Below are 19,261 nucleotides of genomic sequence, written 5' to 3'. Positions count from 1 at the left end.
ACAAAGGTAATTCAGCGAACGCATAGCAAAGGTCGCTGAAGAAAACATCCGCTTTCCATACCTGTCCATGGTCCTAGAGTCCTTGTTAGGAGGATGGACAGGTACTGAAGGATCCGCCAGTTCCTTCTTAGTGGCCGCCGCCACCATAGCATCCACAGAGACACCTTTGGAAAGGAACTGTTTATCCGACGGGCCGTAATGAACTTGGATGGTCTTCTGGGGACAGGTTCCACAGAATCTGGAGCCACGCCTTCCGAGCCACTACCTGCATGAGTGGGTCGAAGGCGGAGACACCCAGGAGGTGGAGGGTCGGGATCCAAAGCCTCCAGGTATACCGACTCATCCTCGGAGGGGTCAATGGAGGCCAATTCCCCTCTGTTTGAGGAGCTCAAGGATGTCTGAAAAGGAGACATCCTCAGAGGGGACCGTGGGGAACCCTCCGACTCATCTAAGTCAGTATCAGATGTAGTAGACTCAGGGAGTCTGTGTGTTTCCTCTTACGTCCTCTTCCGAGGGGTTCCCCTGCAGGGTCAGGAGAAACCTCGGAAGAGGAGGAAATTCCCAGTGGGGAAACCTGGGGCGATGGATCCCTGGGCCTGAGAGCAAGAGGCTGGCAAGAGGCATCTGCAGGCACTGATGAGGGAGGAGCTAGAGGGATGGACCGTTGACCAGGCTCAGAGGCCAGGACACTCCTCATCACCTCAAAGGCTCCTCTCCCCGGGAGACCAGAACATACCCGCTCCGAAGAGACAGGAATGGTCGGCTCCAAGGAGAGAGAAGGCTCCGAGGCCGATGTTGGCACCGAGCTTACCAAAGCCGAAGCCCCGAGAGGGAGAGCGGGGTCGGACAAGGGTCCGATGCCACTAGCCCCCTCGGAGCCGACAGTGGAAACCCGATGACCGGATCCCTCCAAGGAAGGTCTCAAGGAGGAGATCGGAGCTGAGGACGACGGAGCCGAAAAATGTATCGGCTCCGGCATCGAAACAGTCGCTGTCCCAAGAAGCTCCGGCTCCGAACTCTGGTGTGGAGTCGGAGGAGGAAGTTCAAGAATTGGGGCTATAGCCGAAGTCTGTTGAGACGGGCTATGGAGCATTTGGGCCAGTGCCTGAGACTTCAACAGCCTGCTTACCACCCTCTCCAAGTCGTGGTCAGACAGCCTGGAAGATCTCGAAGATCGGCTCCGATGGCTCCGCTCCGACAAAAGAGGAGATACCGGAGCCGAGTGGATACTCATAATAGAGGGGGACCGAGATCTCTTACGGGTTGAAGCCATCGGAGCCGAAGTCACTAGAACTCCAGATGGAGCCGAGGATTTCCGGCCCGATGTTGATAAAGTGTCGGCTCCAGCCGGAGCCGACAAGGCCACAGTAGTCAGGGTATCGGAGCCAGCCGGCACCGAACCCACTACTCGAGTAGAAGAAGTATCGACTCCAGCCGGAGCCGATATCGGCTCCGATGGAGCCGGAGCCACCGGAGGAGGCTTGGACACTGTAGCCTGAGCCTTCGGTGGCTTAAGAGGTTTTCCTGACCCTGATTTAGGAGGAGAACCTTCAGGTTTAAGTAAACCTCGGAGGATGAGTTTGTTCCTCCTTTCCTGCAGGACTCTCTGGCTAAAAGCATGACACAATGCACAGGAGTCCTGCAGGTGCAAAGGCCCCAGGCAATAAACACAAGAAGTGTGACCGTCTGTCAGAGACATTTTCTGACAGCACTGGTCACACTTCTTGAAGCCTGAGACCTTGCCTTCTTTTGACATCCTAAGAGGATAGAACACAAACAGTCCCAACAAACACACAAATTAATCCCTTACACAAACACACAGGAAGGGATAACAAAGGAACTAGGCCTGACTAAACTACTTTAGATTAAAACTTATAAAAGTTTATAAAAAGGTTGAAAAATAGGGAATAGGGTGGGCTGTAACTAATTACAGACTACACTAACACTAACAGAGAAAAATAAACCCCTAACTACACTTTTTCTTATTTGACTAAGAAAAAACTTACCTCAGCTGGCAAAGGAGACCTCTTTCGCTAAGCGGCAAACGAGATCTGGGGTAGTTCCGCCTTGCATCATGGGATATAGGGTTGCCTCGAGCTGGTAAAAGGAGTTCTCGAGCTAAAGCAAGTGCCGAGTCGGAGCCGAGGATTGGCTCCGAACCCATCCAGCAAGAATGAAGGCGAGATTGACAACTTAACATTGCTGTAATACACTTACTGCTGCCAAAGAGTTGTTGTTACAGAAGGCAGTCTAGAAGTTCAAAGCCCAAAGAAGATTAAAAATCTGTTAAACACTTCAGCCAGGTGAAAGAAGAGCTTAATATTGTTGTTTAAACTTCTTTGCACTTTCCACCACTCTTCTGTGGTGGCCACTGACTACTGTTAATGCTCTATTCCTACCTAGACTAGAGCTTAGCAGCAGTGAGGGGGTACTTAAAGAAAAGTTGTTGAGCATCTTTCTTGCATCAGAACAGTGATTAACTAGCCTGCCTTTTCCTGGATTTTGGAGTGCAATCATGGCACTCCATGCACAACATTATAGTTAGCAGTGTCAAGGCAGTAGACTTCCAAAACTGGAGGAAAAAATACATCATGGCTGGAACAGTTAATTTGTGAAACATATACCCCAGGATTCACAAAGCCTCCGTGTAAGAGTTATAACTCTTACACAGAGGCTGCAGTTAAACAGAGTGATGTCAGCATGCTTTGCATATTCATGAGAGCATGCTGAATCACACCTAAGTCTAACACGGTCCGTGTAAGACAGTAGGGGGCGTGTCCGTAGGCTGAGCCCTGCAAGCGGACACGCCCCCAGAAGTGTAAAAGTGCCCAAAGTAAACACCCACAACAGAGTCCACGGAAATGTGAATAAACACAACACATGCCCCCACAGACTATAACATAAAATATATATAAATGAACATGTTATATATTTTTTTTTAATTGTAAAGATGTTTAACCATGAGTGCGCTCGTTTGCGCGGGCGTGCCTGTAGCGCAGCTACAGTTAGCAGTCAGTGGGAAAGCATATAAGAACTAAATATGCAAAATAAGCCAGGAAGCAATAGCGTAGCGGTAGAGATGTTGGCTGAAGAGCAGGTGTTCATGGTTCAAGCCCCCACAACACCATTTTTTTTTTTCAAAATAAGCAGGAAGCAAGTCCCTGACAAATATGTACACATAAAACCACAATTTATGTAAAATGTAATGAAATAGCTCATTTATATTGAAGACATGTGAGGTAACAAAAGAAGAAAAAATGCCAGATGTGCTCATAGCTGAGCTACAGTTTAACAGAGTGAGTGCATGTGCCCGTAGATGAGCAGTGGTTTAACTGGCGCAAAATGAGTGCCCGTAGCTGAGCAGTGGTCTAACACGCTAAATCTGTGTGCCACTAACTGAGCTGAGCGTAATATGCGTGCCGATAGCCAGATGAGGCTTAAACCAGCGTACCCCGTTTGCGCGGAGCTGCGCACCACGCAAACAAGCTAACCGACGGGCAACGTTGAGCAAGCCATATCAAAACTGTCTTTACACAGACACACCCCTCAGCATGTCTAGACAGTCATGAAAAATAAAAAGCAGTGGCCAGGTTCGAACCCAGGATACTATATACCATAGTCAAGGTACAGAACCACTAAGCCATGACAGCAGTACCTGTAAATGCAATAATAGCTAATATATAGGAATGAATACAAACTAGAGCATGACAATGCAGGTTTACTGAAGTTGATACAATTCCAAAATGGCCAATCACAGATATGTGCGGGAAAAACGGACTATATAAGCCCCATAGGCGGGAATACACAGCATAAACGATTGTAGAACTGACCTGCAGGCAGAATGACAGGAGTAGGAGAGGGTAGTCGCTTTCGAGCACAGAGGTGGGGTGTTGAGGAGTCCAGGTACAGGGTCTGGCTCCTAGTCCATAATCATGAGGCCCAACTCATGCAGGGCCAGGTCCTCTGGGGAGCATACAGGGCTGAGGCGTGGGACTGGTTGGCTCATGATCTCACCAGTGCCACAGGGATTCCAAGGACTGGTGAACTGGTCCGTCACCACCATGCGGACAATGAAGAGACGCAAGCAGGACCAACTGAACCTTTGGATCCAGGAGGCCCAGCAACCACCCAACGCCCCACTACTAAGTAACATTTAATTATGTATGTAAGAAATTAAACTAGCTGATATTATGGAGATGAGTATTCGAATATTACTTCATTTATATTACAGCTGCAGGTGTCCGTTCTGCAAACCGCAGAGCCTATGGCGATAGGCTGGTGCAGTTGCGCCACCAGGCAGGTCAGTAATCCACTACCAGTAACTGTAAAGAAATATAAAAGTATGACAGTCAGCAAAAGAGTGCAGTGTAGTCAGTAAGGAATAGAATCTGCAAGTAACAGTGTGAAAGTGTATGCAAGTATTGCTTGATTACAAAAGTGTGTTTCAGCCTGTAAGTTTAACCTAAACATGAAACTGTGCAACATATATTCTGAAATAAAAATGCCCTGCCTGTAAGAAAATAGTACACAACCTGCAGCAGGCTGAAAAGTATAGCTGCAGAAGATGATGAAATCATGTGTGAAATATATCCCTGTGGAAATACTGAAACATGACAGAAGTGAGACTGCCGGAAAGGATTGTAATAACTACTGGTAAAACATGTCAATAAAGCCTAGTAGTACTATCCTGAATAGTAAAATGAAAGCAAGTGAGAGAGTGTGAGAAAGTGTCATGAATCCAGCAATACAGTAGTAATAACCCCTGAATAAAGTATACTGCAGTCAAGACAGAATGAAATGCATGTGAGATTCAAAACCAAACAGCAAAATCTGTTCAAAGTGTTGCTGCATCTGGAATGTGTATCCCAAAATCTGGATATGTTGCTCTCAGTCTGCAATATGCAGATAGGATGTTTGTCTGATATACCAAACATCCACACTTGTCTACAGCTATATAAAGCAAATGTAGCAGGATGATGTAGCTGATCAAAGCTAGATATGAATGTGTATGAAGAACCAGAAAATGTATATTGATGTTGCAGTAACAGTCCTATCACCAAGTTGAAATAGTTATCATACAGGAAACTGTAGTTAGAACAGTAGTGTGTATATAACTGTAGCTATTAGAAATGTACAGCATATGTATTGCTATTCGAATGTGTTAATATTACTTTCTTCACCCCACCCTATAACCACATATAACCCATTCCATGTGAAAATGGTATGTGCAATCACAATTAACACCCCTGGACGTTTGTCCTGTTGGGTCATATATATTTGCATGTCTGTTGATGCATCTGCCCTGTTCATACATCCACACCTGATGGCCTGTTGCCATCAATTAACCCTGCATGTTGTTGGACTGTGTATTTCTGTTCAAATTATGCATGTGTTATGCACGCTGTTCAATGGTGTGAATATCTGGGTGTTTGGTTAATGGGAATACTAATGCATGCTGTTACAACTAATTGTGAATGGTATTATATGTCACTAACCCAAACTGTCATGACATAATGCAAAACATAGTACGACAGGGAAGGCGGGTTCCAGCGGACCCACCTCTCCCACCTCAGCTGGCGAGTGCACCTGGCACTAGTGCCGAGTCTGGACCCTCCTCCGGTGGCCCTGTGCCACCTGCGGGTGGAAGCGCTGCAGGGGATGGGGCTCACCCCCCCTCTGCAAGTGTGGCCGGAGGAGGACCACCACTCACCCTCCATAGCGTCCAGACTGTGGTGCGTATGGAGATTCGGGACTCTGTTCTCGAGCCCCTACGCCAACTCGAGGCATGGGTGGCACAACTAACGGGCATGCCTGTTGCCCCGCCTACACAGCCCCCAGCACAGCCCCGTCCTGGGCAGTGAAGGAACAGTGGCAACTGCCTATGGGTGGGGATATCAGTTCCACTGTTGCCATCTGTGGGCTCATGGGCTCTGGATATCCAAACCTCCGTCCCCGTCAATTGTGTAACCCTACCACACGTGTCATACACCGCCCCTGTATGCGTCTTGTTTGTCTTGTCTGTTTACCTACCCAACCTACCTCCCCAGCTGTACCGACTTCCTTCACCTGACATACCACTCTCACCTGAAAAAAAAAAAAAGGGCACTCTGTACCCACAAAAAGTTACACCCCATACATACCTGCCCATTCCGCACACATGTCTACTGGACATGGAACCTATCAATTACAATTGGCTGTACAACAAGTATTATTGTTGTCCTGACACCTCTCTCAGGGGTGGAAGGTTTCAAATGTCACACCAAATTACATACATATGCACAGCTGTTGCTGATGAAGAAACTGGCAGCCATGGGCCTTACCTACATCCCTCCTGCACATCCCAAGCTTGTTTCCCTTCTGTCTTACCCTCTTTGTGACCCCTTTTTCACCACTTTCCTGTCTTCCCATTTTCTTTTCTTTCAAAGAAAATAGCGCGGGTGTGCGCAATTGTAAGCATGTTTAAGCGGTTGTAAGCGGGTGTGCGAGGAGCTAACCGCCAGTGCGCATGCGTGAGCTCCACGCAAACCAGCGCTAACCCGGTTACAACTGCTTAAAAGTGCCTTAGTCACTTTGATTGACAGGTCCTGTACTCAGTTCAAAAGCAAAATAAAATCCCACTGTGAGTCCCGAACCCAGGACCTCAGAAACAGTAGTCTGCATGACTTACCACTAAGCCATGACTCTCATACAAGAACATTGTGCTAAAATAAATATATCATGTAACAGAAGGAATGAATGTAAAGGGAATATAGATGTGTAGTACACAAAGCATGCCATTTAGAATTACTATCAAAACTAGTGGATTTCCATAATAGTAGTGTGTGAACAGAAACAGCCATGCTAGTTGGAAGCTAGTAGGTAATAATGTCACTATAGCACCTTGCAAGCCACACACATACTCACAGCAGGATAAGCACTGCCCATACCCCACAACCTCTTGCAGGAACACATCTGGACCAAGTAATAAAATATGTGGAGCAAAGGCCCAAAACCAGGGACACACTACAAATAATGTTACAACAAACGCAGACAGTTCAGAGAGTAACAGGGTCTGCACTTTGTGGGATGTTTGGAAGGGTATGCAGTCTGAAACTTGAATGTTTGTCACCATATTCTGACTTGAGCCCAGAGTGACTTGCCAGAAAAAGGTGTGCATGAGATATTGACCAAAATATGAGGCAGAAATGTGGACAACCTGCAAATATCTGTACACATGACGGGTCTGACACCACCATATTTGAATAGTTAAGAGCCTAGACATAGCAACAGTGAATGACTTACAGGGATGCCCCACAGACCCCATGTGAAATATACAAACAGTAGGCAGAAAGGTGTAACACATGCAATGGTAACTATGGAGTCCTGAAAGTATTCATCACTTGCATGGCAGAAAAAGTGTAGTAATACATATGCTCATGCTAACCCACAGTCACAACTGCAGCATACCAGACATTTTAATGGGTGTACCCCACTGATATGTACCATTCCATGAGGCACATAACAGATGAACCTGAACGTCTCTGGGGCCTGCTCAGCAGCATACTCAAATACCCTAATAGATGTCAAGGCCCACACCATGGCCAGACCACACTGCATGCTGTAACACCTTAGCAGATATAGCAAGCATTCCAAGGTGTGAATGTACATGGAAAACAGGAAAGCTACAGCAGCACACTACAGTCAAGACACCTAGCAGGCATACAAGTAGTGACTGTAAAGGGCAACTATTGAAGCCTTAGCAACAAAGTGCAAGCAAAAGTGAAAGGAAAGCACACACACACATACATTGACAGTAGTAGTAGTTGTAGGTGTCAGTGTACATACACAGTTAGTACAGGAAACTGGAGAAATGAATGGAGGAATGTTAATCTACAACACACCTGGAAATATGAGAGAGATACCAACCTTTACACTCACAGAACATTGTCCACAGCATAACAGCATGGTCCCTGGCCTTAAAATCTGAAAGGGCTACGCCTATCTCACATACCTTTTTATAGCACTGTTCTGAAATCACAGTGAGAACGGCAATCAGTACACAACTGGCTGCATGCAATTAGCAAATGCTGGCTAACAATTGGTGCAGAGGCCATCACATGGGCATATGCAGATACCTACAAAAGTATGCTGTACTCCCAGTCCACACATGCAATACTTTCATTGCACCCTGAGAAGGACGTGAGAGACAGACAGAGAGAGAGAGAGAGAGAGAGACAGAGACAGAGGCAGAGACAGAGAAAACTGCAATTAAGTAGACACAAACAAATTGTTCAGCAACAGCTACCTGAAAGCTGACAACTGGGAAGTGGAGCAGCAGGACAGAGAACCAGACAGCAACACAAGCAGCTGTGACAAACACAGGTAATGTAAAGTAATACTATAAAGGTCTACATACTGTGAACCCTCCATATGTGTCATTGGTCTGTATCCATATGTATATGAAGATGTGTAAAGGGTAGGGGACATACAGCAACTATCAGTGAAGGCTGTACAAACATTTGTATGTGAAAGCATCTATGTGCACATATCAATGTTGGTTGATTGTAGGTTGTAGTGCCATGTACAAAGTAGGTTTCACAGTTATGTATGTTTAGCAGTATGTCAGTGTGTGTATACAGTATGGTAGACAAATATGTTGATATACCTGTCTAACATATGGATACGTATGTATGTCAACATATGTATGTGTATATATATATATATATATATATATATATATATATATATATATATATATATAAAATATGCATATATGTATACATACATAGAGAGAGAGATGTAGGAATACATAGACAGATGTAGATAGAATATTGTACAAACACATCTATGTAATGCACACATACAGATATAGATATATGTAGATACATATACACAGACAGACTGATCTGAATATCTACAGGTATGACTGTATATGACGACCTGCAACACAGCCTGTCCCACCCCCTCTGTCACTCACACCCCCTCTGTGCCCCCCCTCCACATCTATAGCAATATATGTACATCAATATATATATATGTGTATATGTATACGGACATATATATATATATATATATCTATATATGTATAACATATAGATATATCTATATACATATATATATATATATATATATATAGAAAGAGAGAGATATGTATATAAATTCTGAGTGAAGCACATGTGTACAGATGTATTGCAACAGGTGCCTGGTGACAAAGGCATGGAGTGAACACCAGTGTCAAAACCGGAGTACCATACCACATTCCAGATCACCTACACCAGTAACCGCCAGATATGTGATTGGCTGCCCACCACTACATGTGTCAGGGGTGAACAGGGTCATAAATGTGTACAACAGTGGCCCCAGTGATATTCACAGTGGCACACTATCCCTGGAATACCTGCACATGGTATGTGTCAGCGGACATGGTGTGTCAGCTATGGACATGTAGGTTGGTGTACCCCTCCACACCACATAATGGATGCCATGGTATGGACCTCACATGACAGCTACAGATATGGAGAAGGACACAGTGCCATGTACAACACTGTCACAATGCACTCAAACACATTACCAATGCACAGTGACTGACAACACCACAGAGTGCACATATGCTACCCACATAGAGGTTACCACTCCCGGATTTACATATGTAAGTCACACCCATGACAGATGTCCAACAACCATAGTAACACCTCACACCATCCACAACCTACATGTCTGATGTGTGTCGTCCGTGCCACTGCAATAGAGTGCACATGTGGAGGTAAGAGTTCCTACCCACAGATAAGACATACCCTGCAATAAACCACACAGTGTTAAGAAGCAAGACTCCCCATGAGTACGTCACACATACCCCTGCTGAATGTTAGTCAGATAGGTAATATGCCATATGAGTCACCCTGTGTAACTGTGTGACAGCAGCAGGTACCATCACACCACATGTGTCACAATGGTCAGGGTAGCAGAACAGTACGCTGCTGTAGTCCCAGGGGCAATAGCATATTGTATAGTATTGTATTGTAATGTAATGTATTGTGTTGTATTGTATTGGTATGTTGAGGTGCCCCCTTCGTGGAGTGGAACCACTGCTGCTGTACGCCAGTGTACAGGTACATATCCTGTAGTCAGGCTAGTGTTACATAGCACTTCTATATGTGTGTTTAGCGCCTGTCAAAGTTTATGTAGCATGCAACTGGGGATACCATCAGGTCCCATTCATGTTGTGTATTCTGCTGTCCTGAGGGTGGCTCTCACCTGGACATCTGTGATGACAGGGAGGTTACAGTCAGCTGGGGTAACTTTGTCTTATTTTGGGGGAGAGGGCGGGGTGACACCTGCACTGAACCTGTCTGCCACAGTGTTGTCGATATCTGTGGTGTCAGTGAAATATTTGTAGTTGTGTACTAACTATGGGCATAGAAGATGGATCCTGACCAGGTTGCTAACATAACTGAAGAAGGCCTTCTGGTTATCTGTAGTGTCCCTCTTGATTTCCCTCTCAAAGTTGCCCATGGATTTTGTATGATGGAAAAATAGATCCTTACTAGTGCTGCTCAGACATGCCCTCCCTTTATGGAATTATGCTCTGTCTTGCAGTAGCTTCAATCTTCTGTAATACAATCTGTCTATGGCTGGGGTCCACCAGACAGGATGCTGTCCCTTTGTGGAGAGTGTCTTGGTCATATATGGGATTGCATGATCCATGCATTCTCGGAGATGTCTGTAGAAAGCAATTCTGTAGGGGTCAGCATTGTGGGTTGTATCTGCCACTGGCCCAGTGGGCTGAAAGGATACCATGTCACTGTTACAAAGTGTAAAGTTTGTATCTGTAATGTTATGCACTATAGTCGTTTGTGCTGGTGGTGGAGGTGGGATATGTATATCCAGGGCAATCAGTGTGTGGCCAGCTCACAGTAGTTGATGATGTAAGCCATACAGTACCTAGATACAAACCCCCAGAGTGAGGAGGTGCTCTTGACCTGAATCAGTGTTCTGACTGCTGGGGTTTGGTAGTATGTCGTATGGAGTGTGCCAGGTACTGTTGCACAGTTGCTGGCTGAGCACTGATACCTGGCCATCTACATGTGTATCCACCAATAGACAGACAGATGCTACATATGTGAGATATGTTGTATCATAACAGTCGAGTAGCATGTGTAGTATGTGTGCCAAATTCTGCTGACATATATTGCTGATACCAGGTTATTTTCTTTCCCAGGTACATAGCCCACCCGCGGAATCCCACCTATTCCACAGCTGAGGATGAGGAGATACACCAGAGCCTGGTGCAGGATTATGCAATACTCTTTTCCCGCACCAGCCAGAATCAGCAGGAGAGGGCTGCACTGTGGCAAGACCTTGTTCGTCGGGTAAATGACATAGGCACGCATAATAGGACATATGAGCAGGTACGACATCACTGCAGTGATTTAATCAGACATGTCCGTCAGCGTGCGTCGGATATCCACAGGCAACAGATTGCCACAGGTGGTGGGGTGGCTACACATCCCCCACTCACCAGACTGGAGGAACTACTCATGAGTGTAGTGGCTCCAGTCCGCCAGCAACAACAACAGCAGCAGACATGCATTATGATGGAGGCTGGAGCCACGCAGCAGCAAGACAGTGAACGTGCAGGTAATATGCCATATGTATAGTTGACTGTTGTGTACACTGGTAGTTAATGCATGTGTGAGGTGTGTCCTTGGGTTGTAGCTGTCACCATAGTATTTAATGTGCAAGTGTGATATCCTCAATATTAGCAGCTGACCTGTGAAAGGCGACTGTTGTACTACTGACCTGTATCATACTCAGTAACAATGGCACAGTTGTGCCCACTGACATTAGTTTCTTCACGTCTGCAGGACCCTCTCGTATAACAGCAATGCAGCCTATCCATGCTGGTGAGTGTGTATTAACAATTCCTGTAATAGTGTTGATAGTAATAGTACTATTTGGCTCACTTAGTAGTGCTCTTTGTATGCATGTAGGTGTGTCTGTGTCTGTGTTTTGATATCACGCATACTGAGTACTGTACAATTGTGTGAAACTGTGTGCATGTGTGCACGTGTGCATGTGTGCACCTGTGCATGTGTGCATCTGTGCACGTGTGCATGTGTGCATGTGTGTACCTGTGCATGTGTGCACCTGTGCAAGTGTGCACCTGTGCACGTGTGCATGTGTGCACGTGTGCACCTGTGCATGTGTGCACCTGTGCATGTGTGCACGTGTGCATGTGTGCACGTGTGCATCACTGGTAATGTGTAGACATTGTAAACTGTGTTTCCTGTTTCCCTCCCACAGGTTCTGTTGCTGCTCTGGTGTCATGTAGCAGGGAACCTGAATCAGGTGCCGTGGGTACTGATAATGATGACATCTGTGTAATGGCACAGGAAAGTATGCCAGGGTCCGCCATTGGTCAGCCGATTGACAGTACACAGCTGTCGACCCCATCAATGCGCACAGTTATCCTGCCAATACACCCTTTGTCACCAATGTCCCTAGGTGATGGACAGCATACAGTGGGCATTGACCAGGGTCATGTGGTATCTGTGGCACATGCCTCCCCACACAGCAGCCATGGGCATGGCCCAGAGATGGTACCACACAGACAGATGTCCAGGGGTTCTCGTGGGAGCATCCGTGGGAGTACTGCCCCTGTCAGACGTGCCCACAGAGGTCTTACAACCTCAGCTATGTTTCGGGCTGTCATGCAGGCACAGGCACGTATGGAACGGTACACCAGACAGGGTCTGAGGGAGCTGACAGCATGTCGCACAGCCATGACTGACAGTATGCGTGACATTGCGGCTGCCATCCGTGATTTCACCGATGTCATAGACAGACGTTGTGGGGACATATTAGACCGGTTCCACAACTACATGTCCATGAGCCAGGGCGATGGTGGGCGGTTGAGGCGTTGACGTGGCCGTATGCCAGCAACAGCAGCAGCTGGCAGTCGTCGCAGACGACAGCAGGGCTGCGGCCGCCCCCGTAGTGCCAGCAGCAGCCCCAGCAATGCTGGGTCTGTGCTGTCATCAGACCGCCCCAGGAGACCATGTGCACGTGGCTCTGGCCAGGCCCGACAGGGATTTGTGTCCAGTCAATGAACACCTGCTTCTGATGACAGTACCCAGTCTGGGTTGGTACCGGATATGGTCCGTAGCACCCCTGCAAGGCACAGGTACCGTGTCCGTGGCCAGAGACACTGATCTGTATGACCTGGCAGGTACAGTCTGTGGCTGTCCACAAACACCAGTATATGGCAGCCATGAGGTGGAACTGTGTGCATCCATACACACATGCGAATTGACAACACCTAGGGCTACCGCATATACGCACACACTGCATCAACATTGCCCCACCTTCTACTGCTGTCCCTCACCAACACACATACACATACGTGTCAATTGGTGGTATCGGTGGCTGACTCAGGCATACCATGTTCACACCCTGTGCATATGATGAAAATGTGCCACCTCCTGCAATCTGTAACAACTGTGGAGGTACAGGTTAACATGTTGCTGATGCACAGGGTGACCACATAGATGTGTAGTAACAGTATCATGTTGTTAACAGTACTGTGTGCTGAATTATTTGTGGGTATATCACAGCATGCCTGATGCAGTAAGTGTGTGATTGTCATGTCCTGTTGTCTACACCCATGGTAAGTACCATAGTGTATCATCTGCACATGTTGGCATACTGGTGGTAATGATGTCAACAGAAGGCTACATACATAGGTAGCACAGGGGATAAGGTAATGAATGTAGTAATACACAATGATGGACATGTAAATTGCAAGTGGCATGTTGCCCACACTGGACTCTGCAATGCAGATGTTTGAGGATGTTGATATGTGTGCAGTACTACACGACTGGTACAGGACACACAGGAGCACCCTAGCACTGCATGCTCACATCTCATACCATGCTAGACAGCCCCAACACACATAACTAACTGTCACAGGAGGGAGAGTCCCCATATATGTCAGGGATACTGTGGTGGCAGGCCAGGTAGCATACATCCTACTAAGTATGGAACCACTGAGTGAAGGCTCAGTGTCTGTTATTTGACATGTGTATTACTGCAGGTATGAGCACATGGGTTTCCATCCAGTTATTGTACATCCTGACAGTACATGGTCTGTACACTTGTGTGCACTGAGACTGGACCCTAGCCATCTGACCTGTATATGTCCATGTACATGTGCATAGTGCCTGCATATTTGCAGTGTTACCTACTGGAACTGGTACAGCTTGTTTGTTGTACAATGGACTACATGCAGCCCTGTTTACTGTAGCTTTGATTGCATGCATGTTTGCTTGCAATTACCCTGGAATACTGATCACACCTGCAATGCATAGTTATAGAGCTTCTGTGGACTGCATAGCTTACTATATGTATGTCCATGTCCCACTTGACAGGATGTCACTGTTTGTCCTGTTCACATGTACACTGCCTGTGACACAGGGCATATGACTTACCTGGCATGTGTCCACGTGAGCAGTCATATATGCTACTGCTAACTAATCACAGGCACTACACCTTCACATATTCATCTTCTGTTGAACTATCTGCTTCGCTAGGGACGGCCTGCACCTGTCACCCCTGGGCTTTCAGATATCGGCAAAGGCTCTTGCTACCCCCATAGTGCCTATGTTAAGCAAGGCTCAAATGACAAACCCACCTTCATAGGTATCACAAGGGATAAGAAACTAAGAGTAATGCTACCCAATGGCAGAAGTCTAAACCTCCAGATGCATGCACCCAAAACACTCCTTGGCATGGAGAACATCGATATCTGTGCAGTAACAGATGGCTGGTTCAGGGCTACTGAGAGCACACCAGCACTACCAGGTTTAACCTGGTTGATTTCTTTGAAACAGTCACCAAGGCCATTGATGAGGGGAAGGTGGTTCACACAGCCTACCTGGACCTTGCAAAAGCCTTCACAACAATACCCCACTTGGGCATTCTAGAGAAGCTCACCAGCTTAAATATAAGCCCCTATGTCACTAGATGGATTGCTCAGTGGCTCAAGGACAGAACCCACATGGTTAGAATTGCTGGAGCCATGCCAGACTCCAAACCAGTTACGAGTTGTGTCCTACAAGGCTCAGTCCTGGGACCTCTCTTGTTTGGTATATATTTATTGGAGGTACAGGCCAATACGAACGGACTGTGGCTGACCAAATATGCAGATGACTGCGAATTGGCCACCATAATCGACTCTCCAGCCGACACAAGCATCTTCCAAAGGGGCATCATAGAAACAGACAACTTGTGCCAGAGCCATGGCCTTCAGCTGAACAGTGTTTAGAAAGGGGAATGTGCATCCTGTAGTCTGTTCACCTAGTTGCCAAAAGGGACATTGTCCTCACACACACTAGCCCCCCTCAGCCAAAAACACACACTTGCCATTTACAGGATTCAAATCCCTATCTAACTATGTTATGATACTTGAGACGGACACATTAGCAGAGTGTGCTATTTGCATTATTAGGAGGCTTTCTTTCTCTTGCTGTACTTATAGGGTGCTGACATCATCAGTGTTTAGAAAGGGAAATCTGCATCCTGTAGTCTGGTCACCTAGTTGCCAAAAGGGACATTGTCCTCACACACACTAGCCCCCCTCAGCCAGAAACGCACACTTGCCATTTGTAGGATTCAAACTCCTATCTAATGACACTCGAGACAGACACATTAGCAAAGTGTGCTATTTGCACTACTGGGAAGTTTTCCTTCTCTTGCTGTACTTATAGGGTGCTGACATCATCAGTGTTTAGAAAGGGAAATGTGCATCCTGTAGTCTGTTCTCCTAGTTGCCAAAAGGGACATTTTCCTCACACACACTAACCCCCCCCTCAGACAAACACACATACTTAGGATTCAAACCCCTGCCTAACTATGTTATGCCACTTGAGATGGACGCATTAGCGGAGCACGCTATTCGCATTACTGGAAGGGTTGCCTTCTCTTGCTGTACTTACAGGGTGCTGACATCATCAGTGTTTAGAAAGGGAAATGTGCATCCTGTAGTCTGTTCTCCTAGTTGCCAAAAGGGACATTTTCCTCACACACACTAACCCCCCCCTCAGACAAACACACATACTTAGGATTCAAACCCCTGCCTAACTATGTTATGCCACTTGAGATGGACGCATTAGCGGAGCACGCTATTCGCATTACTGGAAGGGTTGCCTTCTCTTGCTGTACTTACAGGGTGCTGACATCATCAGTGTTTAGAAAGGGAAATGTGCATCCTGTAGTCTGTTCACCTAGTTGCCAAAAGGGACATTGTCCTAACACACACTAACCCCCCCTCGGCCAAAAACACGCACTTGTCAGATTCAAACCCCTATCTGACTTTGTTATGACACTCGAGACGGACACATTAGCAGAGTGTGCTATTCACATTACTGGGAGGTTTTCTTTCTCTTGCTGTACTTATAGGGTGCTGACATCATCAGTGTTTAGAAAGGGAAATGTGCATCCTGTAGTCTGTTCACCTAGTTGCCAAAAGGGACATTGTCCTCACACACACTAGCCCCCCTCAGCCAAAAACACACACTTGCCATTTACAGGACTCAAATCCCTATCTAACTATGTTATGATATTTGAGACAGACACATTAGCAGAGTGTGCTATTTGCATTATTGGGAGGTTTTCTTTCTCTTGCTGTACTTATAGGGTGCTGACATCATCAGTGTTTAGAAAGGGAAATCTGCATCCTGTAGTCTGGTCACCTAGTTGCCAAAAGGGACATTGTCCTCACACACACTAGCCCCCCTCAGCCAAAAACACACGTTTGCCATTTGCAGGATTCAAACCCCTATCTGACTATGTTATGACACTTCAGACGGACACATTAGCAGAGTGTGCTATTCACATTATTGGGAAGTTTCCTTTCTCTTGCTGTACTTATAGGGTGCTGACATCATCAGTGTTTAGAAAGGGAAATGTGCATCCTGTAGTCTGTTCTCCTAGTTGCCAAAAGGAACATTTCTCTTACACACACTAAGCCCCTCAGCCAAACACACACACTTGCTATTTACAGGATTCAAACCCCTACCTAACTATATTATGACACTTGAGACGGACGCATTAGCAGAGTGCGCTATTCGCATTATTGGGAGGTTTGCCTTCTCTTGCTGTACTTATAGGGTGGTGACATCATCAGTGTTTAGAAAGGGGAATGTGCATCCTGTAGTCTGTTCTCCTAGTTGCCAAACAAGACATTTCCCTCACACACACTAACCCCACTTAGACAAACACACACACACTTGCCATTCGCTGGATTCAAACCCCTACCTAACTATGTTAAGACACTTAAGATAGATGCATTAGCAGAGCACGCTATTCACATTACTGGGAGGTTTTTCTTCTCCTGCTGTACTTATAGAGTGCTGACATCATCGGTGTTTAGAAAGGGGAATGCGCATCCTGTAGTGTGTTTTCCCAGTTGCCAAAAGGGACATTTCTCTCCCACAGACTTACACAAGCACACCAACCCCACTCATACACACACACTGAGCATTTGCAAGATTCAAACCCCTATCTAACTATGTTATGACAGACACATTAGCGGAGCACGCTATTCGCATTATTGGGAAGTTTTGTTTCTCCTGCTGTACTTATAGGGTGCTGACATCATCGGTGTTTAGAAAGGGGAATGTGCATCCTGTGGGGAGGCAGACACCAAGCACGCTCTGGCTTAGCTCTCATTCCCTAGGGCAAACAGCCTAGTGTTGACCTCTACACCCATATGTTTAATTGTCAAATGCACATTACTTGTTGCTGGTAGACTGTTTGCACATCTTTATTGCCATAGCATTCCCTGTTTGTATGAACAACTTGTGCATCTGTGGAAGATGTTTGCATATGGGAGGGATCCACTATATCATGTATGTCTCTGTAGTCATTTAACTGTGTGCACTGGGCGGACTGCTGTAATGTGGTTGGTTCCTGGAATAACACATAACAATACCAGATATGTGTGTCTAACTGCTAAACTGAGATTTGGCCTAAGTGTGTGAGCATGCCCAGTTCAGCCTTCCCATGGCATGTTGTCTGACATATGTCTCATTTATCAAAGTGTGTGAGCATTCCCAGTGTGAGCATTCCATATGTTGGACTCTGCAGCCCACCACATTTGTGGATGAGTGTGAACTTCAACAAATATCACCCGTTTATGGTTGTGTGTTGTGTGTCATGTTGTGTAGTTACTGTACAACTGCTTTGTGTGTGAACACAACAGGATTATACTGTGCCTGCAGTGTTTGCATGGGATACTTTGCATACAGTTGTCAACATCCTTTCACACTGACCTAACATTGTAGTACTGTATAGTGTACTGGTAGTACTTTGACTGTGGTGGACAGTATCCTGGGCTTTAGTGCTATCACTGCTTTACATTTCGATAGTGAGCACAACAGCCTGGTTAGGGGCAGTTGTGTACATCTGACCATGTTGCATTCTGTTCAGATATGAACTACTTAAACCAGGCTTGTCCAACATTGGTAGTGTATTCCACAAAGTACAGTTTTGTACCTACCATAAATGTAGATGTTCGAGGATCCACATTGCTGCAGTCCTAACTATTGGGGTAGTCCGCTGTCCAGTCGGCCCGAATACCAAAGTATATGGCTGACGCCGGTCAGGGCGCATTAGACTGACGTCAGTACGCCAGGGTACTAATGCGCATGACCGACGTCATATCCTCAGTCTTTTCTTGCCCCAGATGTCAGAAGACCCTAAAAAGACAAGGCCCAATATACCTGCACTAAAAATATGTACAATATATACAAAATTATCAGCATATAACCTCACCTACACAACCACCCCTAAACACAGAGGGAAGGAGGGAGGAATTGGATTGCAGCAATGTGGATCCTCGAACATCTACATTTATGGTAGGTACAAAACTGTACTATGTTCTTCATTCCACATTGCTGCAGTCCTAACTATTGGGTAGAATCCCAAAGCAGAGGTAAGGGAGGCTGGCAAATCATAAAGAAGCAGGAGCTGACAACATGCCTTGCAAAATAGCTGTGGCAAAACCAGCCCTAGACTTAGAGTAGAGAGGAAGGTGATAATGCTTAGAGAAAGTATGCACTGAACTCCAAGTAGCTGCCTCCAAAATATCCTTAGTTGCCACCCCCTTAGAAATGCTGTTGAAGTGGCAGTAGCCCTAGTGGAATGAGGCCTAATCCCAGCTGGAATCTCCTTGCCATGATGGGAATAACAAAAAGCAATGCAAAACCCAATCCACCTAGAAATA

General features: G+C 46.2%; 1 protein-coding gene across 1 annotated transcript in view; it reads right to left on the bottom strand.

Annotated features, from left to right (window-relative positions):
• Nucleotides 1–19,261, bottom strand: part of LOC122807560 (sodium- and chloride-dependent taurine transporter-like) — a 1,880,476-nt gene that overhangs the window by 754,869 nt on the left and 1,106,346 nt on the right. Inside the window, exon 9 of the mRNA XM_044078473.1 lies at nucleotides 18,666–18,674. Within this exon, the coding sequence (XP_043934408.1) occupies nucleotides 18,666–18,674 (9 nt within the window). The remainder of the gene's footprint in view (nucleotides 1–18,665; nucleotides 18,675–19,261) is intronic.

This window comes from Protopterus annectens, chromosome 7.part1 (assembly GCF_019279795.1).
Source record: "Protopterus annectens isolate FY-2018-M chromosome 7.part1, PAN1.0, whole genome shotgun sequence".
Classification (NCBI taxonomy): domain Eukaryota; kingdom Metazoa; phylum Chordata; order Ceratodontiformes; family Protopteridae; genus Protopterus; species Protopterus annectens.
This window is presented reverse-complemented; position numbering and strand designations above follow the sequence as displayed.